This window comes from Felis catus, chromosome B4 (genome assembly GCF_018350175.1).
Source record: "Felis catus isolate Fca126 chromosome B4, F.catus_Fca126_mat1.0, whole genome shotgun sequence".
In the NCBI taxonomy this organism is placed as follows: domain Eukaryota; kingdom Metazoa; phylum Chordata; class Mammalia; order Carnivora; family Felidae; genus Felis; species Felis catus.
In genome coordinates, this window is record NC_058374.1 from 133985616 (window position 1) to 134009698 (window position 24083).

The 24083-nt window shown below is 38.6% G+C and overlaps 1 protein-coding gene across 2 annotated transcripts in view; it reads right to left on the minus strand.

Annotated features, from left to right (window-relative positions):
• Positions 1-3436: 3436 nt before the first annotated feature.
• The window catches only part of SLC25A17 (solute carrier family 25 member 17), a 46895-nt gene continuing 26248 nt past the window's right edge, over positions 3437-24083 (minus strand). Inside the window, exons 3-9 of one of the 2 annotated variants that reach the window (XM_003989284.6) lie at positions 22196-22262; positions 20644-20795; positions 10560-10676; positions 8775-8920; positions 8594-8689; positions 6174-6256; positions 3437-4252 (exon numbers count right to left, since the gene is read on the minus strand). In XM_003989284.6, coding sequence (XP_003989333.1) covers positions 4105-4252; positions 6174-6256; positions 8594-8689; positions 8775-8920; positions 10560-10676; positions 20644-20795; positions 22196-22262 — 809 coding nt within the window. In that variant the 3' untranslated portion in view covers positions 3437-4104. The remainder of the gene's footprint in view (positions 4253-6173; positions 6257-8593; positions 8690-8774; positions 8921-10559; positions 10677-20643; positions 20796-22195; positions 22263-24083) is intronic. The other variant, XM_019835635.3, reaches the window with a different exon arrangement.

The following is a 24083-nucleotide window of genomic DNA, read 5'->3' on the forward strand; positions in this document are numbered from 1 at the left end:
TAACATCGCCAGGTAAGTAATTCAGCTGCTCAGAGGGAGGGCTTTCCTTAGATGTGTGGCATCTGGCCCCATGAAGTCACTATTCTTTAGCTTTTCTAGAGAGCCAAGATGAGACACTGACTTAGCCAGTGACTTTTTGCTACTGAACCGGTATGTATTTTACTGATTAACTGATACGTATTTGGGGGACTTAATCTGAATACTGAATGACACATGAAATTACTGGATTTGGCTTCTCTTTTGGGGAGGTACACTGAAATACTCCCAGAAAAGACATGCTCACAATTCAAACAAATGGAAAGAGGAAATGCTGCCCCAAAGTAAAACCTAGTTGATTTTCTTGGTTCAAACATCACTTATCTGATGAATGTTTTGGTGACAGATGTTAACTAGACTTACTGTGGTGATCATTTTGCAATACATACATATATTGAACCATTATGTTGTATACCTGGAACTAATGTTATATACATCTCAATATAAAAAACAGCATTTATGAAGCACATATATATGTCATGTACTGTGCCAGATGTACATACATATATCTCTCCATCTGTCCAAGAGAAAGTATTACTTTGCAGGGCTCTTCTGAGGATTAAGGATTAAAGAAGGTATCTATCTATAGATAGATACACCTATCTCTGTATATCCATCTATAGACAGATACATATTTCAGTCTTGTGAGCTGTTCTGAGATTAAAGAAGATAGGTCTATATCTATATAAAGATGTGTTATAGCCTTGTGAGGTAATCATTTCCATCAGACAGATGAAGACACAGATTCAGAAAGGTGAGCAAGTGACCTGTCTGTGGCCACGATACTATTAAGTAGTAGATGAAAATCTGAACCCAGGTCTGGCTCAAAACCCAGAGTGCTTACCACTCACTTCACTACAGCGAGCAGTGGTATCTATCAAGCAGCCATACCCCTCAACAGTAATAATCGTATTATGATGAGTCATTGCTAACATTTATCTAGCTCTTCTCATGTGGCAAGCACTGTGCTAAGCAATGTGAATATATGATCTCTTTAATCATCACAATCACCCTCTGAGGTGGCTTTATCAAGACCTCCATTTCATAGTCAAAGAAACGAAGTTTTATACAAATTCCCTAATTGCTTTGTTCTCACAGCTGGTGAGAAGTGGAGCCAGAGTTGAACCTAGGTCTAATTCCAGAACTCAATCTTTACATCATTATCTTTGACTGCAGGAAAATCAACTCTAGTTTTGGCTCCAACCACGCAAGTCATTTGATAGTTGTGTCAATTTCCTTGTTAATTAAATGGGGACATTGTTCCTTGTACCTCACAGAGACATTGGGATTATAAGATGAGAAAGTATTGAAGCTTGAAGAAGACAAACTGCTACATAAATCCAGGAACAGTCACATGGTTCATTCAGATTTTCCCTCTGTCGAGATCATAAAGGGATTTAGCTGACATCATTAGTTCTCAAAGATCCTCTGAAGTGGGTAGTATTATTACCTCCACTCATCAAAAAGCTGAAGCTCAAGGAGATGATGTAATTTGCTAGTTGGTCGGTGGTAGAGCTGGGAGTAAAACCCAAGATTCTAACTCCCACTGCTTATGATCTTATGGTCAAGCCTATTTCTGCATTTCAAATTTAATAGTAAAATTAAGATGAAGGTAGAAATATTAGTGTCCACTTCAAAACACAGATTAAATACTTACAGAAATTAAGTTTTCCACTGTGGTGACACTAATATAATCCCAAAGGCTCTTATCCTCACATTCTAGAGAAATTGCATAAAGAATCAAAAATAAAAATTTTCCATTTCTACAGTACAGACTTCAGCTCCTTAGTTTTCTCAAATAACTTATTATTAACCAATGGTTACAAAACTGGGTGAGTCTGCAAGCTTCCACAGGGAGCATAAAACCTCAATATTAAATTGTTCACTCATAAAATCAGAAAAAAGAAGCACCAAATAGATTTTCACATCATAAAATCTCATTTAACTACATAATTTGACTTGGAAATTACTCTAACATACCAACCTGAGCTCAAAATTCAAATTCCAAAACAACTTGCATAATTAGGACAACAAAAGTACACATGGCACCTTTATGATCATTCTTCTCCTGTATAAAAATAAGTCTTGTGCTTCCCACCCAAGCCCTGCCAGACACATAGGAACCTTAAAGTAAAATAAAAAGTAGTAAAGCAGGGGGAGGGGGCGCCTGGGTGGCTCAGTCAGTTAAGCATCTGACTCTTGATTTTGGCTCAGGTCGTGATCTCATGGTCAGTGAAATGGAGCCCTGCTTTGGGCTCTGTGCTGGGATGCTGGGCATGGAGTCCGCTTAAGACTCTCCCTCTCCTCCTGCCCCTCACCTGCTCCTGCACACACATGATGCTCTCTCAAAAAAAAGGAAAAAAGAAAAAAGAAAAGTAGTAAAGGGGCCAATTCTGTCTTCAATTCTTTGGCTTAAATAGGGGTTGAGTGTTCAGTTTAGTTCCCAGATTATTAGCCCCTCCTAATTCTTGCTTTCTAGAATACACAACCATCTTTCAGTTATTAGGAGTTTGATCATCACATGTTTTGAAATTACCACAGGAACCAGAGAGGAAATAAGAGAAAGAAATTTCCACTTTCAAAACTGAACTAAAATACTAGAGCCCACAGATATGTCATTATTCCTCTTGGACTCTGGCTGAATCAGACTCATGCATGAAAAACGTGGTGTTTGGTTATAGGGACAAAAACTAAGTCAAAGGAGCCCAAAGAGCTGTTCACCTAATGACCAGAGTTTCCTCCTTGGGTGGCTTGAGAGGTCTAAATCCACTCCTAGCTGCATAATTCAAGTCTTACCACCTTAACACGGGCTAGGAGGTGAAAGGAAAGGATGTGATGTGTGGGACACTCAGTTTTGTCAGGGGTGGTTTCAATGCATTAGTCCAACTTTCCTTTAAGAAAAATCTTTGTCTTGGTTTCTATCCTTGAAACCAGTCATAGCTTCTGTTAAGTCAGGGGCTCTAAGGTCTCTCAAACTTTAATGTATGAACCACCCAGGGATCTTGTTAAACCGTAGACTATGATTCAGAAGGTCTGGGTCCACGTGCCCCACAAGCTCCCGAGTGATGTCAGTGACACTGCTCGATGCAGGTACTCCAAGTGGGAGGGCTATAAGGGATGTTCCCAAATAGAAATCACCTCGATCAGACATTTATTCTCAAAATATACAGCCTTCACCAGGATTTTGTAAAGGAAGAGAATACTCCAGAGCCTAAACAAGGTGTCTGCTCTCTCTCTCTTTTCTATGATTTTTACCATCTGGTTGTAAACCCAATGTGATACTTGAATAAGGGGCAACTTTTTGAAATGTCTTTTGTGCTGACAGTTTATTGGGGCTTGACTTGATGGGGCTTGTATGGAAAAACATAAAACTTCAAGCCTTTTGTAATGAAAAGCCTGATTCAAAATAAATATTTTTTAATTATGTCAAGTACTAATGAATAAGTGATGTTTACAAATACTTCATAAGAGAATCATTTGGGATGAATTGTTTTCATTTCTCCCACAAAATAAACAGCTCATGTACTAAAGACGACACCTTTCCTTAAGGAGGAGGAATAAAGCTCAACAAAAATAAAGTCATGCCTGTGGCATAATCATAGTATGTTTAGTGAGGAAAATACCAAGATTAAGACATACAAAAGCCTAAGAGGAGAATTACATGGTATTAAATACATTCCTAGAACCTGGGGGTTCAGGGAAAAAGAACAGCTGGTAAATTTAAGAAAGATTTTAACTGGAAAAGATAACACACGAGAGCAACAGTCATTCCCCTTAAGAAAAACAACAAACACCCACAATCTTTCATTTTTACGTTTTCAATAATGTTTTCTTTTCATATGACCATCAGACCAACCTCCCCAACAAAATTCAGCCAACCATCATAAAAATGAAGTGGTCGACAGGTCCAGCTGGCTCTATTCCATGTTTACCCTTAGATGCTTTTCCAGCCTATGAGGGTAAAATTCATGGAGCAGGCAGCCAAGAGTAAAAAGAGAATCACTTCCCTTCGCACGGAGGGAAGCCCGCATCTTGAGTAGCCTTCTGCACTCTGCGGGGCGAGGTGTCTCAGCGCTTGCGTACGTTCTTCAGCCCCATAACTGTGAAGGTAGCGGCCGTCAGTTTCTCGTAAACAAGGAACATGAGAGCAGCGGTGAGGACTGTCTGCAGCAGTTTGGCTTCAAGGCCTTTATAGAGTCCCATTATTCCAAACCGCCTGAGAGGAAAGAGGTTTGAAAAAAATAGTTAAGGTTTTCTTCACAAAAGTCAACTCTCGCATCAAAGAGGCACGCCACCGCTTAGCCCCGGGGGGATCCATTCCAAGACCCTCAGTGGACGCCTGAAACCGTGGGTAGTACTGAACCCCCTATTTTTTTCCTATGCATACACACCTATCATAAAGTTTCACTTGTAAATTAGGCACAGTAAGAGATTAACAACAAAAACTAATAATAAAATAGAACAACAATATACTGAAATAACAGTTACGTGAATGTGGTCTCTCTCTCTCTCATAACATCTCTGGTCTGAGGGGGAGTGAGGCGGATGACACAGGCATTGGGACTTGGTGCTAGGTCCTATTGACTTTCTGATGATAAGTCAGAAGGAAGATCGTCTGTTTCCATACCATGGCTGACTGTGGACACCTGAAACCATGGGAAGGGAAACTGTAGATAAGGGGGGGTGGGGTGGTGTGTGGATATTGTATTTGCATTTCCCAAATTTTATATAAGTGGAATCATACAGTATGAATTTTTTGTCTGATTTCTTTCACTCAGCACAATTATTTTGAGATCCATATTGTTGCATGTATACAACATTAGAGAGTCCTTCTTTTTTATGAGCAGTATTTCACTATGTAGATATATAATTTGTGTATCTATTCACTCGATGATGGGACATCTGTGTTCTTTTCAGTTTTTGATTCTTATAAATGAAACTATTAATATCTGTATAAAAGTTTTTGTGCAGACATATTTCACTTCTTTTGGGTATATAAATTGACTGGAATGGCTAGGTCCTATGGTAGTTCTATGTTTAACTTTTGAAGAAAATGGCAAACTGCTTTCCAAAGTGGTCATTGTACCATTTCATTTTCCCACCAGCAGCACAAGGAAAGTTCTCGATGCTCCACATTCTTGCCAACACTTGGTATGGTGATTATTTATAGTTTTTACTTTATACCAATTCTTTATCTTTGATTTTTTTCATCCCGAGCATATTCTGGATTTTTTTAGACAATTTCCCCCCCACCAAGAGACAGAGTGTGAGCATGGGAGGAACAGACAGAGAGGGAGACAAAGAATCCGAAGCAGGCTCCAGGCTCTGAGCTGTCAGCACAGAGCCTGATTGTGGAGCTTGAACCCATGAACTGCAAGATCATGACCTGAGTCCAAGCCAGATGCTTAACTGACTGACCACCCACGTGTCCCAAGCATATTCTGTTTTTACAATATATTTATTTTCAAAATATCTTACATCTAGGAACAGAAAGTTATGGCAGCTTTTGCTTCAAAGGAGGCCCCTGCCTTATTTGACATCCCTAAGGATCAGCTTCTTTAAGTGAAATGAATTCAGGGAAATGATGAAGGCACCTGCCTCACAGGGCTACTGTTAGGATTAAGTGAGATTACCCACGTGACGCACGGAGCTCAGGGTCTGCTGCAAAGCAAACACTCAAAATGTTAGCTACTCTTATCATCATCATCACTGTCGTCATCATTACAATAATTACTCTTACTCTTCCTACTACCCCCTCCTTCTCTCACTATGACTACTGCTCTATAATATCTGTTTATTTGGATCTACAAGAGAAGTCACAGGATATACCACTGATGACAGCACTACTAGGGCAGAACAGTCTCTACATCAGATTATAGGAGCCTTCCCTCTCTACAGGAGTCCCATATATTTCTAAGTAACAAAGAATAAAGACCTGAACTTTTCTGTAACTTCCCCAAACGCTATCATACTGCACTAAGCCCCTAAAATGAGAAATGTCTGAGCACAACATGCAAGAAGAGGTTTCTAGGCTACCACTGCCAAGGCAGTAGTGCAAGTTAAGCAGAATTAGCTACTCCCTGGCAGAGATGGCTGTTGAAAGACAGGACAGAATGTGAAGCATTTACAAAGCTCACTTTACTCGTTGGTGAAGAAGATAGAGAACATTCCGAAGACTTCCCAATGTTCTGTTTTCTGGGTTTAGTCTGTGGCGTCCAAACTGGGGAAGAAGAAAAAAAGATCAATTTCTACTTGCAGAGGAAATTATGTTTGAGTAAGGGCTTATAGTATACAGTAATAAAAATATCCAATTACTATGTAGATTTCATGAATCTTCTCTTTTTCAATAAAATAAGTGAAAATAAGAAATATTTTTCAATGAATCAAGCATGAGAATTTTCACTTTACAGAGAATTATGGGAAAACTCTACCTCAAAAGAAAACAAACATGCCCACAATGAAGATTTAGATACTGATGGTATGGTTTGCCCTCCAGTCCTTTAAAAGTTCTGATAACCACAAATCAGAACCTCTTCGGTCTAAGCTCTTCACATTACAGGTTTATACTGTAAAAGTATCAAAATACATTTATTTAGATGCTGCTGAATTCCTTGTATTAAGTATCAATTTAAAAATAGCACATCAGTAGAAATACTTCTAACAGAAAGTAATAAATTTTTGAACTGAAATACTTTCACTATCACCCCCATTTTATCTACCATAAATACTTTGAATTTTTTTCTCTAAAACTGATTGTGAATCTGTCCATGTCTTCTCTCTCCTCTCCTCTGCTACCACCTCAGTGTAGGCCACCATCACCTCTTACCTGTACTACGGAAATGGCCTCCTGATTGCCCTCCCACCCTTATCTCTTAGCCCTATGACCAATTCACCACAGAACCACCAGAGGAATCTTCTCGAATTGTAAATCAGATCACACCACGCCCTAGCTAAAAGGCCTTCAAAAGCTTCCCACTCAGGTGAGAATAAAATCTAGAATCCTCACTTATAGGCTTCCCTGCTACTTTCCTAATCTCATCCGGAGCCCACTCTCCAGCCACAGTGGCCTGTTTACATTTCCCAATATTCACCAAGCTCTTAGCACAACATGTTCCCTCTACCTAGAATGCTCTTTGATACCTGGATCCTTAGGTTCTTTTAAGTCTTGATTTTTATACATGCCTCCTCAGAGGAGCCCAGTCATCTTCAATCATCCCATCTAAGAACATCTGCACCATGCCCCCCTCCACTAAATCTCAGAATGCAGTTCACTTCCTAGATAGCTCTTTTCTCAATTTATAACAACCTATTTATTCTGCTTATTTATTGGTTCATTCTTTCCTCTGTTACCTCCAGGAGGGCAGGGATTAGGATTTTTATTCACCATGTGTAGCCAGCTCCTCACACAGAGTGGGCATTAAATAATTGAATGAAAAAAACAGAAATTTGAAAGCTCTTCAGAAAAATTAAATCATTAATTCCTCCTGAATGAACTAAAGGAATCAACTTCTGATTTTGTAAAGATTAACCTAACCAAATCACCTTTCATGAGAAGGAAACAAACTTATACTTTCCCAAGGTTGTTAAAGAAATTTGCCCCACATTTGGGTTTTCTGAGACACTATGTTAACTGGAAATTACAAATATAATCTTTGTTCCAAACCAAACAGGAAACCAAGTGACAGCTAGCCTAGCGGGCAATATATCAAACAAATGAAAAAATGCATAAGGAATGCTCCAGCCTACCAACTGACTATTGCTTTGTTAACACTGTTTTAAACAGAGAAATCATATATTTTATTTTATTTTATTTTTTTAAATTTATTATTATTTTTTTAATGTTTATTTATTTTTGAGACAGAGAGAGACAGAGCATGAATGGGGGAGGGTCAGAGAGAGGGAGACACAGAATCTGAAACAGGCTCCAGGCTCCAAGCTGTCAGCACAGAGCCCGACGCGGGGCTCAAACTCATGGACCGCGAGATCATGACCTGAGCCGAAGTCGGCCGCCCAACCAACTGAGCCACCCAGGCACCCGTATATTTTATTTATTTAAAAAAATTTTGGGGGCGCCTGGGTGGCGCAGTCGGTTAAGCGTCCGACTTCAGCCAGGTCACGATCTCACGGTCCGTGAGTTCGAGCCCCGCGTCGGGCTCTGGGCTGATGGCTCAGAGCCTGGAGCCTGTTTCCGATTCTGTGTCTCCCTCTCTCTTTGCCCCTCCCCCGTTCATGCTCTGTCTCTCTCTGTCCCAAAAATAAATAAACGTTGAAAAAAAAATTAAAAAAAAAAATTTTTTTTTAAATGTTTATTCATTCTTGAGAGACAGAGAGACAGACAGACAGACAGAGCATGAGTGGGGAAGGGGCAGAGAGAGAGGGAGACACAGAATCCAAAGTAGGCTGTCAGCACAGAGCCCAAAGCAGGGCTCGAACCACAAACCGCAAGATTGTGACCTGGGCGAAAGTCGGATGCTTAACTGAGCCACCCAGGCACCCTGAGACACCACGTATTTTAGAACGTTGTTTGATTAGATGCAAGGAGAACCCCAGCACTCACCCTCAGAATTGACTGTACCGTCTGCATGGGATAAGTGACTGTGGTAGCAATCGCTTTGGATATTGCACCAATGATGAACACATCCAAAGAAGAAAGCTGGAAAGCGAAAAAAGAAGAAACCACATCAATGCAAATAAGACAATGTCTGAGATTATTTGCTGCTTTCACAATCAGGGATTACCTTCATTCGTTTCTTTAGAAGTTGCCGTTTTAAACCTTCATAGAACATGAACTGGATGGCAGGATTGAAGACCAACAGCAAGGAAGGAAATGTGCCATTCCATAAAGCCAAGATTCCTTCGTCTCGAATGATCTGGTGAAAAGCATCTAGGCAAGAAATCAAGGACTTTTGAGGACAATCCCCTAACTGGACAACACAATGTGAATTTTGTTCAAACGTGCCCAGAACACAAATCATACTGGTTCTATTAAAATTTCCTTCTTGCAATGATATTCTGGGGGCAACCTCATCAGTTAACTACTTTTTGATAATCATTGGACACTGACAGTCACCAGATTATTGAGACACCAACTTAAATCATAGATAACTCTTCCTGACAATCTGGCATTACAAAGTCAAGTTTTCTGGGAATGCAAGCTGGTGCAGCCACTCTGGAAAACTGTATGGGAGTTCCTCAATAAACTAAAAACAGAACTACCCTACGACCCAGCAATTGCACTATTAGTCCTTTATCTATGGGATATAGGTGTGCTGTTTCGAAGGGACACATGTACCATGTTTATGGCAGCACAATCAACAATAGCCAAAGTATGGAAAGAGCCCACATGTCCATCGATGGATGAATGGATAAAGAAGATGTGGTATATATATATACAATGGAGTATTACCGGGCAATCAAAAAGAATGACATCTTGCCATTTGCAACTATGTGGATGGAACGAGAGGGTATTATGCTGAACGAAATTAGTCAGTCAGAGAAAGACAAACATCATATGATTTCACTCATATGAGGACTTTAAGACACAGAACAGATGAACATAGGGAAGGGAAGCAAAAATAATATAAAAACAGGGAGGGGGACAAAACAGAAGAGATTTATAAATATGGAGAACAAACCGAGGGTTACAGGAGGTGTTGTGGGAGGGGGGATGGGCTAAAAGGGCAAGGGGCACTAAGGAATCTACTCCTGAAATCATTGTTGCACTATATGCTAACTAATTTGGATGTAAATTAAAAAATAGTAAAAAATAAAATTAAAATAAATGCATAAATTAAAAAAAAAAAAAGAAAGAAAGAAAGTCAGGTTTTCCTAAGTAATAACCACCTCCACCACCACCACCACCATTGGGAACTCTATATTACAGAGAATTGTGAACTGATACCCTATGTGTTTCATAGCAAAGTCCAGGACAACAAGAGATAGCTCCCTGGGTCCATTATATAGGATCTGACTAATAAGGAAACTACTGTTCTCATTACAAAGATGGAAACATGGGAAAGGAGAACCAGGTTATGTAGTACTATTAAGCTCAAAGTCATCAGATATTAATAAGATAGTTTTATCCAAAGACAACACTAAAAAACAACAACAACAATAAAAACCACAACAGTGTAGATTATTTTTTAGAAATATTTACCCCTTTCCACCAATAGTCCATGTAACAACAGTATACTTCTCTAGCCCCTGACTTTGGGTTTGGCCATGAGATGTGCTTTGGCCAAAAGGACGTTAGCAAACAAGATGTGAACAGGGGCTGGAAATATCCTTGTACGACTGGACGTGTCCTCCTGTGCTTCTGCCATCACCAAGAGAAGAATATGTGCAGGCTGGCCCCAGCCTCAACGAGTCAAATTCTTGTCAATCCACAGACACATGAGCTAAACAAATGCTCACTGTTAGATGTCAAGATTTGAGGCTCTTGGATAGGCAGCATTATGGAGGCAATAAATTCCAGATAGAGAAAAGAAACTCCTTAAATAGGAACTTACCCAAGAAACACTTACCAATAATACCTTTGTAGTTGGTTGGTACAATGTCTTCATTCCTAAATTTTGCCCCTTGCAGCTTCAGTCTGGTGTTTACCACCCAGAGTGGAGTTGTTAGCAACACATTCACCACACCTTCCAAAAGAAAGAGGAGACAAAGGGAAAGCAAAATGTAGCCTTTCAAGCTTTCCTGTCTTACCTTACATCTATGTACCGATGTTTCATTTCTATTTCTGCCACTGACCTACTGGGAGACCTGAGGTAAGGCGTGTCTCTGTGACAGGGTACAACACAAGCCACTACTGTTAGAAGCAATTCAGAAGCCTTGCAGATAGCAAACTGGCTGGCAGCAACACTTTCCACGTGAAAAGAGCAAGTTTCCTCACTTGTGTAACAGGACGTGATCTATTTGTCAATTTGTAGAGCATCCAAAGCAGCAATTTTGATCTAGCCTTATGTACATTTTTAAAATAACAGAAGGCTTATTGATCACATGCTAAGTCCATGACAATATCTGATAAAACACACAACTTACAACTCTCACGTAAGTAGCTTACATGGTTTTGAGTATGGATTTGGTACAATGGGTGACAGGTGGGAGAAAGTGGTGACATTTGAAAGAGCTTCACCAGGGACTAGATAGAGGCTCACAGAAGAGTTCCTCATCACTTAGGGAATTAGGATAGGCAGGCAGCAAGCAGTAGTTATGAACCACCACAAAACACCTGAAACAGCTCCGCAAGCATCGCGATCCTTACAAGCTTAAGGATGGGGGTCTTGGCCCCCCAAAGTTGCCTCAGAGTGGAACAATACAATGAGCCAGGTGCTTCTTTTTTGAAAACACATGATCCCAAGTTAACACCATCTTGAAATTTTAAAATATTCCTCATCAGTCCTGGAATGATTTAAAAAAAATACCAGATAGAGTTGTAACAAAGTGCCTGACACATAGTAGATACTTTATAAATATTTGTTAAATAAATGTTGAACAAATGAACCAATGAACAAATTCAGCAAACAACCACACATAAAGCTGTCTGGCTCTAGCCATGCTCTGAGGAACCAAGAGGCAAAATCCTAAGGAAGAGAAATCTACTTTTACTAAAGTCATTTAAATACAACAGGAGAAAGAATGTTTTGATTTAAGGAATCTCAAAACACACTATTCAGAAAACACAGTCTAACTAAAGACAAGCTTGAGGAAACAGCCAAGAGATTCAAGTACAATTTTTTCATTTGCTGTATACAGTTGCTAAAGAGAGACATTTTGTTACCCCTTTCTTAAGAGCATCATGAGAACACATTTCTCAAAATGAAAGACATCAAAAAATTTTATGAGCTGTATTTATTATATTTTTAAAGAGTCACATAACTTGAGTCATCTTTAAGCTATGACTCACTGTATTCATGCATTGTCACGTAAGGCATTGATCATTACCTGAAAAAGCCTTACCTAGAGATTCTTGCTCGTCTTGTTTTTAAAAAGTGCCAGTGCCCAGAAGACCATGACAGAAGAGTATCAGTACATGACTTTTTAATGGCTTTTTGCCCAGACTTTATAATGTCTTCCTATTCAATGTACACATCACTTGACTGAAAAATCAACAGCCGGAAAAATCAGACTAGAAGGTACTACTGAGCAGTCTACTTTTTTTTTTTTTTTTTTTTTTTTTTTAACATGAAGACAGGAAAGCTCAGGAACAGAGATCACAGGCTTCTGTGGATACTGTAGACATAGCATACATACCTTCCTATACAAATGAAATGGGTTGTCTGTTAAACAAATTCTTTAGAAATCAAAATTCCTTTCATGTTCTATTCAAGAGGTAGGCACACACAACTGAGGCAATGCAGCCTCAGTTAAGATGTAACCATCATTGAAAATTCTGCTTTCATAGCTCTTTCTGCCCATGGGTCCTGTCCCCATGCTTTAATAAAATCACCTTTTTGCACAAAAAAAAAAAAAAAAAAGAAAAAAAGAAAAGAAAAAGAAAAAGAAAAAGAAAAAAGAAAGAAAAAGAAAAAAATTCTGCTTTCATATCTCTGTTATTAACATGAGCTGAAAATGGAGAGGGTTCTAAGAACAATCTCAAGTACAAAAATGCACTACATCATCTAAAGAAGAGTACATAAAATCCTTGTGAAAACATTAGTATTTCAAAGCTTTGTATCTGAAAAGTTCAAGTACTTTGTTCATCCTCTAAGCCAAAATAGATGGAGAGGTATTTTTTGGCCACTATAATTTTACGAGTTCTGAGAAAAGACACTCAAAATATTTGAGGATTCAAAACTTTACTAAAAACTTACAACCTATATAATCAAGCAAAGGACAGCATTCCATGGGAAAAAAACAAGCTACAAATGGTCATGATGAGGGATTCCAACTGTCACTAATGCACGAGGGATATGGCTGAAGGGGAAAGAAAGTTCTCTGCTTATTTACAAACCTGGGTAGAAAATTCTTCTTTCAGTTCCAAGCTGTGGCTGATGCTTCAGCTCGAAGATGGGAATACTAACACTTTATCTACTTAAATACAAGAAATTGTTTTTCTTTCAATTTGAATGATTCTATTTTTATTTGTAAAAAAATCATTTATAAGAAAACAGAAGCACAAGTAAGAAGAGATGAACAGTAACTGAACACACATACTAAAATAGTATTCACTGATTCAGGGAATAATTGGAATACAGCTATTTACTTCTGGAATCTTGAAAACAAAATAGTTTTATCACCAGTGAGTCTTCTTTGTTAAAGGAGAGAAAACATCAGAAAGTCTGCTAATTATGTGTGTGCCTCTGGGAAATAAGTGCAATTACTACTGATAAAGGAAAAGGGTAGGCGGATCAAGGCTGTAAATCTAACCATAGGGCTCCCTATGAAGGAATGCAACTTGACACCCAAGGGGGAACAAATCCACCTTACAAGATTAAAGACCGGAGGGCAGGAGAGGAATATGAACTGTCCTAACAGTAACACCACTGGCATTCAAAAACAGTTATTGGTAAAAATCCCGATTTCATAAAAGTGGCAATTATCTTCTTCATTTAAGTTTTCCTTAAGATTCTGTTCCCAAATCCTTTCCCAAGGTATCAAGCTATATGAGTCTTTTTCCTATGAAAATACAGTAAGTAATAAATTTCTATGTTTCGAGCAGAACTTGAATAACAATAATACTGTTTCCAGTACTCCTTGGAGACGAAGAAACTCATTTCTACAGTGATTTTAGTACATGACATGGCCCACAGCAGGAAAAGAAAAAGTGGTTCTAAGAATGCATAGGTATTAAGATGTGAAAAAACATTTTACAAGGAAAATTTTAAAACTCAAAAAGGCATTTCCAAAGAATTCCCTACCTTCAGAAAAAGACAACCTATAATCAGAGAATCTCAGAATTATAAAGGAGGACAAAATCCATTTGACCAAGTGTCTCTCAACTGTGATACAACTGACATTTTGATTCTGGGCTGGATAATCCTTTGTTTGGGGGCAGGAGTGGGGACGCTGTATATCAGATGAACAACAGTTAGTATTGGACAGACAACAATAGTTGTAGAGGAATGGAGTTATTAAATGGATTAGTATATTCAAGGAATCAGTTTTCCAAGAGAGGATGGGAGCCAGTAGAGATCAAGCTAGAGGTAAGCAGTATCAACACAGATCTTGTATGTTGGGTTCTCATCCTTTTACACTACAGGTGCCATGACTTTATCCTATTTGCAGGTGGCAGACATGGAAGGGTTTGAAGCTGGGGATAACATAATCAGATTTGGGCTTCAGGACAGCAGTTCTCCACCATCTCTCTGAGAAGACATGTAACAGATGATGCTCACAACTGACACAGACCCATTGCACCTTTCTTTCACATACTCAAGAAGACACTACAGAATGTAAGTGAATTAGACTGATACTATGTCTTTTCTCCAACCTAATTATGTCAATTGTATCTGTTATGCAGGCAAAACTCTGCAAATATGGAGTATGTACAAGAAAAGGCACAAAACTCCCATAGTGGACTGATATACCTTGGCCATATACTAAAAAAAATGAGGGGCGCCTGGGTGGCTCAGTCGGTTAAGCAACTGATTTCAGCTCAGGTCATGATCTCGCATTCTTGAGTTCAAACCCCACATCAGGCTCTCTGCTATCAGCATAGAGCCTACATCGGATCCTCTGTCTCCTTCTCTCTGCCCTCCCTCTCAAAAATAAATAAGGATTAAAATATACATATATACATCTTAAGTTAAAATAAAATACAAAGTATGCTATTTATGATACTCCCTAGGTCAAATGACTTTTATAAATTTTTTTTTAACGTTTATTTATTTTTGAGACAGAGACAGAGCATGAACGGGGGAGGGTCAGAGAGAGGGAGACACAGAATCTGAAACAGGTTCCAGGCTCCGAGCTGTCAGCACAGAGCCTGACGCGGGGCTTGAACTCACTGACCTTGAGATCATGACCTGAGCCGAAGTCGGCCGCTCAACCGACTGAGCCACCCAGGCGCCCTTTTTTTTTTTTTAAATTTTTTTTTTAACGTTTATTTATTTTTGAGACAGAGAGAGACAGAGCATGAACGGGGGAGGGTGAAATGACTTTTAAAAACTAAGTGCTCTACTATACCAGTCCAGCAGTGTTAGGTATAGGGGAATCTACTGTAATGGCAGATGTGTAACAGTTAGAAAGGAAACAAGCAGAGCACAGTGAGAGAAAATAACAAGGGTGTTGTGTGCCTGGTGGAGAATGGGATGTGAGATATTAGCAAATAAACATCTCTGAAAAATTAAAGAAGATTTCATCATATATCTCATGAATTAGCAGTTTCATGGAAAGTTATATGAGCTAGTCCTTGACTGTGACTCGTAATCTTTTAAATGTAAATACATAAAACCATAGAATCTAAAATGTATTGAAATCAAGATATTACAGGGGCACCTGTGCAGCTCAGTAGGTTAAGGATCCAACTCTGGATATCAGCTCAGGTCATGGTCTCACGGTTCATGGGATCTAGCCCTGTGTCAGGTTCTGTGCTGGCAGCACAGGCCTGCTTGGGATTCTCTCTCTCCCTCTGTTTCTGCCCCTCCCCTGCTCATGCACACTCTCAAAATAAATAAACATTAAAAAAAAAAATCAAGACATTACAAATACTTGGTCTCAAGTATTAAGGATAATACTAGATTGCCATCTGTTGCAATTGTGTAAAAAGGAAGATCCCTTCTGTATAAGACATCTCAGGATCTATTCTGACTTTTTTTTTCCAAGTGAACAAATCTCAAACTTGAGTTCTTTGAGTTATGACAGTGTTAGAAAACTATTCTTCCAGAAAGGTTAGCTGGGCAAGACCATGCAAAGTAGGTTAGTGAGGAAGACCTCAGAGGCAAGAACAGAATAGAACAATGGTCCAGGTGAGAGATGATGGTGCTTGATTTTGGGAAATGGCTATGTATATGGAAAAGAGGGAACAGATTCTAGAGATACTTAGGAGACAGAATGATGATGGTTCTTTTTTTTTTTTTTTTAAAGTAATCTCTATGTCCAACATGGGGCTTGAACTCATGACCCCAAGACCAGGAGTCACATGATCTACTGACTGAGTCAGCCAGGCATCCCTGAGACTGATGGTTCCTTTACATATATATAATTTATTGTCAAATTAGCTAATATGCAGTGTATACAGTGTGCTCTTGGTTGAGACTGATGGTTCTTGATGACCAAACAAATGTGGAGGGTGAGGCAGCACTTGCTATAATGACTCCTGGGTTTCTATCCTGAGTTACTTACTACAAGTATTCATTTTTTTAGGATTTTTAAAATTTTTACTTTTTTAAGGCATTATATTTGCTAGATCACAAGCCACTTTGTGCAGTTGGGCACACTTTCTTTTTTTTCCTCTTCCAAAGTTTCATTTAGATTCCAGTTAGTTAACATATAGTATAGTATTGGTTTCAGGAGTAGAATTTAGTGATTCATGACTCACGTATAACACCAGGTGTTCATCATAACAAGTGCCGTCCTTAATGCCCATCACACATTGAGATCATCCCCCCACCCACTTCCCCTCCAGCAACCCTCAGTTTGTTCTCTATAGTTACGAGTTTCTTATTGTTTGCCTCCCTCTCTATTTTTATGTTATTTTATTTTTCCTTCCCTTCCCCTATGCTCCTGTGTTTTGTTTCTTAAATTCCACATATGAGTGAAATCATACGGTATTTTCCTTTCTCTGACTGGATTATTTTGCTTACCATAATACACTCTAGTTCCATCCACATCACTGCAAATGGCAAAATTTCATTCTTTTTAATGGCTAATATTCCATTATATGGAATATATAATATTCCATATATATAATTCCATATAATATATATATATATATATATATATATATATATATATATATATATATATATCTTCTTCATCCATTCATCAGTTGATGGACATTTGAGTAATATTCCATTATATGGAATATATAATATTCCATATATCCATAATTCCATATAATATATATATATATCTTCTTCATCCATTCATCAGTTGATGGACATTTGGGCTCTTTCCATAATTTGGCTATTATTGATAGTGCTGCTATAAACATTGGGGTGGATGTGCTCCTTCAAATCAGTATTTTTGTACCTTTTGGATAAATACTTAGTAGTGCAATTGCTGGGTCATAAGATAGTTCCATCTTTAACTTTCTGAGGAAACTTCACACTGTTTCCCAGAGTGGGTGCACCAGTTTGCATTCCCACCAACAGTGTAAGGGGGTTCCCCTTTCTCTGCATTCTCGCCAACATTTGTTGTTTCCTGAATTAATTTTAGTCATTCTGAGAGGTGTGAGGTGGTATCTCATTGTGGTTTTGATTTTTTCCCCCTGATAATGAGTGACATTGAGCATTTTTTCATGTGTCTGTTAGCCATGTATATGTCTTCTTTGGAGAAACTTCTGTTCGTGTCTTCTGTTACCTCCAAGTATTCATTTCCACAAAGAATGAAATCCTGTGTGCTATACTCTTTATGTAAAACTTGGTCTGGTGGGGGGTCAAAAGGTACAGACTTTCAGTTATAAAATAAGTAAGTCACGGGGATGTAATGTACACCATAATGACTACAGTTAATAATACTGTATTGTGTATTTGAAAGTTACTAAGAGAGTAGATCTTAAAAGTTCTCACCACAGGGGCGCCTGGCTGGGTCAGTCAGTGGAGCATGTGACTCTTTTTAAAAAAAAATTTTTTTAACGTTTATTTATTTTAGAGAGAGACAGAGCACAAGCAGGGGAGGGGCAGAGAGAGAGGGAGACACAGAATCTGAAGCAGGCTCTAGGCTCTGAGTCGTCAGTACAGAGCCAGACGCGGGGCTTGAACACACGAACCGCAAGACCCATGACTTGAGCCAAAGTTGGATGCTCAACCAACTGAGCCACCCAGGTGTGCCCCCCCCTTTTTTTTTAAAAATGTTTATTTGAGAGAGAGCATGCATGACCGAGCAGGGGAGGGGCAGCGAGAGAGGCAGAGAGGCTTAATCTCATGAACCATGAGATCATGACCCGAACCAAAATCAAGAGTTAGACATTTAACTGACTGAGTCACCTAGGCACCTGGAGCATGTGACTCTTGATCTCGGGGTCGTGGGTTGGAGCCCTATGTTGGGCATAGAGATTACTTAAATTAAAATCTTAAAAAAAAAAGTTCTAACCACAAGGAAAAAAATTAACTGTGTGGTGATAGATGTTTACTAGAATTACTATGGTGGTATATAAATATCAAATCATTATGTTGTATACCTGAAACTAATATAATATTATATGTTAATTATATCTCAATTTAAAAAAACCTGGTACAAGTGAAAGTTAATTAGATAAAATCAACTTAAGACCAAAATGGGAGTATTACGTGGAAGAAAGGCTCAGAGACCAAGCCATGAAACATCTGTGCTTTCATAATTTTTTTTTTAATGTTTATTTATTTTTGAGAGAGACAGAAACAGAATGCGAGTGGGTTGGGGCAGAGAGAGAGGGAGGCACAAAACCCGAAGCAGGCACCAGGCTCCGAGCTGTCAGCACAAAGCCTGATGCGGGGCTTGAACTCACGAGCTGTGAGATCATGACCTGAGCCGAAGTCAGACGCTCAACCAACTGAGCCACCCAGGCGCCCCAAAACATCTGTGGTTTCATACAGGTAAAGAGGAAAACTGAGGGGACATGAAAACTCCTAGCCTGGTAACTGTTTTTTTAATTTTTTTTTTTAATGTTTATTCATTTTTGAGAGAGAGAGAAAAAGAGCGTGCAAGGGGGAGGGGCAGAGAGCGAGGGAGACACAGAATCCAAAGCAGGCTCCAGGCTCTGAGCTGTCAACACAGAGCCCTGGGTAGGGCTCAAACCCATCAGCCGCGAGATCATGACCTGAGCTGAAGTTGGATGCTTAACCGACTGAGATACCCGGGCACCCCCTGGTAACTGTTTTTCAATTAAATCATTTATTTATTTATTTAAGTTTATTTATTTAGACGGGTAGCTGGTCTCTCAAAATAAATAAATAAACTTAAAAAAGGGGCGCCTGGGTGGCGCAGTCGGTTAAGCGTCCGACTTCAGCCAGGTCACGATCTTGCGGTCCGTGAGTTCGAGCCCCGCGTCGGGCTCTGGGCTGATGGCTCAGAGCCTGGAGCCTGTTTCCGATTCTGTGTCTCCCTCTTTCTCTGCCCCTCCCCCGTTCATGCTCTGTCTCTCTCTGTCCCAAAAATAAAAATAAACGTTGAAAAAAAAATAAACTTAAAAAAAAGAAAAAAGTAAGCCAACTCAGCTCAGAAATAAACCTTTGTGTAATTAGTCAACAATCTTCCACAAGGATGTTAAGACCATTCAAATAGGAAAGGACGATCTCTTCAATGGTATTAGGAAAACTGGGTATCTGGATATCCACATACAAAAGAATGAAGTTGGACCTGTATCTTCCACCACATACAAAAGTTAACTCTAAATGGATTAAAGACCATATATATATGGTTTTTCTCTCCCTCTGCCCCTCTCTCCTGCTCACATGCTCTCTCTCTCTCTAAAATAAAAAAAATAAGAAAAAAATCTACAGCTCAACAACAAAAAAATCAAGCAACTTGATTAAAAAATGGGCAAAGGACTTGAATAGACACTTCTCCAAAGATCACATACAAATGGCCAACAAGCATATGAAACGATAGAAATGCAAATCAAACCACAATGAAATATCACCTCACTATCAGGATGGTTATCATCATCAGGATGGCTACCATCAAAACTAAAACACCCAGAAAATAACAAGAGCTGGTAAGGACGTGGAGAGCTTAAAACCGCTGTGCACTGCTGGTGGGATTATATGACACAGTGGGAAACAGTATGGTGGTTCCTCACAAAATTAAAAAAAAAAAAAAAAAAAGAAAGAAACTACCATATGACAGCAACCTCACTTCTGGGTATATATCCAAAGGAACTGAAAGCAGGGACTCAAAAAGACTTATTTACACAACCCATGTTCATAACAGCAACTATTCACAGTGGCCAAGAGGCCAAAACAACTTAAATGCCCATCAATAGATGAATGGATAAACAAAATGTGGTATATACATACAAATGAATAGTATTTGGCCTCAAAAAAAAAAAAAAGAGCAAAACATGAATGAACCTTGAGGGCATTATGCTGAATGAAATAAGGCAGTCACAAAAGACAAATACTGTATGATTCCAGTTATATGAGGCATCTCAAGTAGTCAGATTCACAGAAATAGAAAGTAGAATGGTGATTATCAGGGGGAGGGAGGAAGGGAGAGTTTGCTGTCTAATGGTTATAGAGTTTGAAAATGTTCTGAAGATCTGTTTCACAATAATATAAATGAACTTACTACTTAAGTATACACTAAAAATGGTTAAAATGGCAAATTATATGTTATGTGTTTTTATCACACACACACACACACACACACACACACACACACACACACACACATACACAGCTAAGTCAGAAAACGAATTACATTCTTTGTAGCATTAATTTGTGCTAAAATAAACTTTACAGAATATATGAACCACAAGATAAATATTAAAATATAAAAAATTTTATACTCAGAAAACTTTGTTACCTGCAACAAATCCAACTACTAAATCTTTTCCAGTAGTAGAACGTTGACCTTTGACCCAGACTGCTTTGAGACTATTAAAAGTGTAGAAATAGACAAAATTGGAGCAGCACAGACTGGAGATAACTGGAAACCACCCTCGATATGGTGCCAGGCTAGAGGAAAAACACAATAAGCCAAGTAAAGATGCTGGACAAAAGCCAGTAGAAATGGGCAAAGTCCCAGGAAAAGCTGATCATTCACATATTCTCGAAGTTCACTTCTGTATTACAACATGCTCCAAACTGCACATGTATTTCATATTCTGAAAGATACCCAAACCAACTACCATTAATGATGCCAAAGAAACAACACACTTTCAATGATTGATTTTACTGATTTCCTCCCATTGACTTCCTTCAGTAAGTTACTATGTAAGATTAGAGACAATTTCTTCATGGCTATTAGTAAATGTGGCATCACTCACATTTTACTACAAGGTAACAGCATTTAAAATGAAGAAAATATAGATAGCAAGTATAAAAAAAAGAAGTGGTTGGGCGCATGTTATAAGGGCACAGGAACATGGCTGAAGGGCTCCTACTAGCCACACCTGGGACAATTTAAGCACCAAAATAATATCATATAGTAATCAATTATAAGCCACGGAAAAAGCAGGAATTTTTGAGTTTAATACTGATACTAAAGTTTCTCTTCACAGACTGTTTATAGTTGCAAGAGAGGAAAAATTATTCAGTGGCTAACCCAAATCTGAGAAACCATAATTAAGCAATGATGGGCCAGTGGACAATATGTGACTCCAGATGTGATATCCTAAGGACACGATATCACCTATGCATTATTCTGGCCAAGAATGCAGAGCTTCAATCTAATCATAAAGAAACATGAGGCAAAGTTAAAATGAGAAGTATGTTATTAAAAAAAAAAGGGAGGGGAGTTATGTTCTTTAAAATTGTTAATGTGATAGGGGTAAAAGCTTTGATGTATGGTGTGTACCTTACTCTTAAATAATTCTGAAAAAAGTTTGTGTGGTGTGTGTGTGTGTGTGTGTGTGTGTAACAGAGAAGAGGGAGGGTGAGAGGGGAAAGAATATGAGCACAGATGGTAAAATAAATGGGAAAAAGTGTAATAGGTCCATCTGCATAAAGCATATACTGACATTCTTTGTACTATTTTTAGTTTCATAATTTTTTGTGAATTTGAAATTATTTCCAAATAAAAAGTAAAAAGAAAACAACCAAAAGAAGTACATAATCTGTCTCAATATATCATAGAACAAACTAAATTATCACCTTCTTCAGCTCACTGTAAAAAACAAAACAAAACCATAAAGCATTGGTTTCATGGAAGACTCTATGATTAAGAGTCAAAATGGCCAACCACAGAACTTCAAGGAGGTGAAAACAATTATGTACTTATAAGTTGGGCAATTAAAATCCACAACTACTGTAAGGCTGTGAGAATGGGAAGAGAGAGTGCAGATTTGCCAGAAGCCTGGCAATCTCCCAACAGGCTGCCTGCTCTAACAAGGACGAGCAAGGTGGTTGGTACTCACAGGCCTTCTTCCTTAATGATCTCCAGGAGCACCATGTGTGTAGTTTTGGACTTTCTTTTCTCATCAACTATAAGATGAAAGAATATACATTTAAACTAAATCTGAGAATGATGATCTTAAGCATCAGCAAGTTTCACTGAAATGCCATTTACCTCACCTGAGCGATCTCCCGCCCTATTTGAGCTCCTTAGCTTGCCTCAGAACTCAACAACCCTCCTTGTTCCCATGTGCTCAATTCCCAACTGTGGATCCCTTGGGTTTCATCTGGTATTCACGAACCATAAAGCATTTTAATTCAACACCTAATTTCCAAAGCAAAGGTGTGACAGGAGATCTTCTATTTCATAAGGCTTATCTTGTTTGGGGCTTTTTTTTTTTTTTTTTCAAAGTCACATATTCTCATTTTTATCTTAACATCTTATAAAGTAGAGTGGAAATAAATTACCATCTCCCTGTTAGGGAAGAGGCTACAGACACAAAAGCTGTGAAGGACACATGTAGTTGGCAGCAGGGCCAGGATTAAAACTCAAGTTTTCAAAGTTTTAGGCTTGTGTTCGGTTTCCTAATCTAAAAACTAAAAGGTCTCAAAAGGATGAGAATTGGGGCACCTAGGAGGCTCACTCAGCACCTAAGAGCCTCACCTAGGAAGGCTCAAACTCAGTTCATGAGTTTGAGCCCTGCGTTGGGCTCTGTGCTGACAGCTCAGAGCCTGGAGCCTGCTTCAGATTCTGTGTCTCCCTCTCTCTCTCTGCCTCTCCCCTGTTAACACTTTGTCTCTCCCTGAAAAATAAACATTAAAAAAAACATTACAGGGAAAATGGGTGACAGGCATTGAGGAAGGCACTTTTTGGGATGAGCACTGGGTGTCCTATGTAAGTGATGCATCACAGGAATATACTCCCGAAGTCAAGAGCACACTGTAAACACTGTATGTTAGCTAACTTGACAATAAATTATATTAAAAAAAAAAGAAATAAAAATAAAATAAAAGACAAATGCAACGATTGTAAAAAAAAAAAAAATTTACAAACAGGTTTCACCCTTTGATCCAGCAATCTCATTTCTGGGAATTTATCACATTGGACTTACAAAAACAAAGCAGCATATGAACAAATCTATTCTACAAAAGAGAAGAAACCACCCAAGAATCTAGAAAGGGGGAAGGGTAAACAGGTTATGGAGCATCCACACTATGGAACACTCTACAGTCAGAAGGATGAAGAAGCTCCCAAAGCATTGATTTGGAAGGCATTTACAATATGCTGTTAAGTGAAAAATATAAGGTGCAGAACAGTGTAGCAAAAATGCTTTTTGTGTAAGAAAGGGAGAAAACTAAGAATGTATATATTATTTTTTTAAATATTTATTTATTTTTGGGAGCGTGCAAGTTGGGGAGGGGCAGAGAGAGGGGGACAGAGGATCTGAAACAGGCTCTGCGTTGACAGGCTGACAGCAGCATGCCTGATGTGGGCTCGAACTCAAGAACCTTGAGATCATGACCTGAGCTGACATCAGACACTCAACCAACTGAATCACCCAGGTGCCCCTATATATATATTTTTTATTTGCTTGTTATTCCATAACAAAACTCTGCAAGACTATTTGAGAGATTAATAAAGACATTATCTGCAAGGGAGAGAAGAGAGGGAAAGAAGGGGCAGATTACAGTGAGATTTTCCACCATACTGTGTATCGTTTTATAGATTTTTGGCTTTTGAGTCATGTGAAATTATTACCAATCACAAAACTCTAAAATTAATGTAAAATAATAGCCATGAAGGGTTTTATTGTAGGAATTAGTTTATTCAAAGCTAATCTTACTCTTTTATTTCTTCATGTAAGTTCTGGCACAGGTTTATAATTTCAAGTTGAAAAATACTGAGGGAAA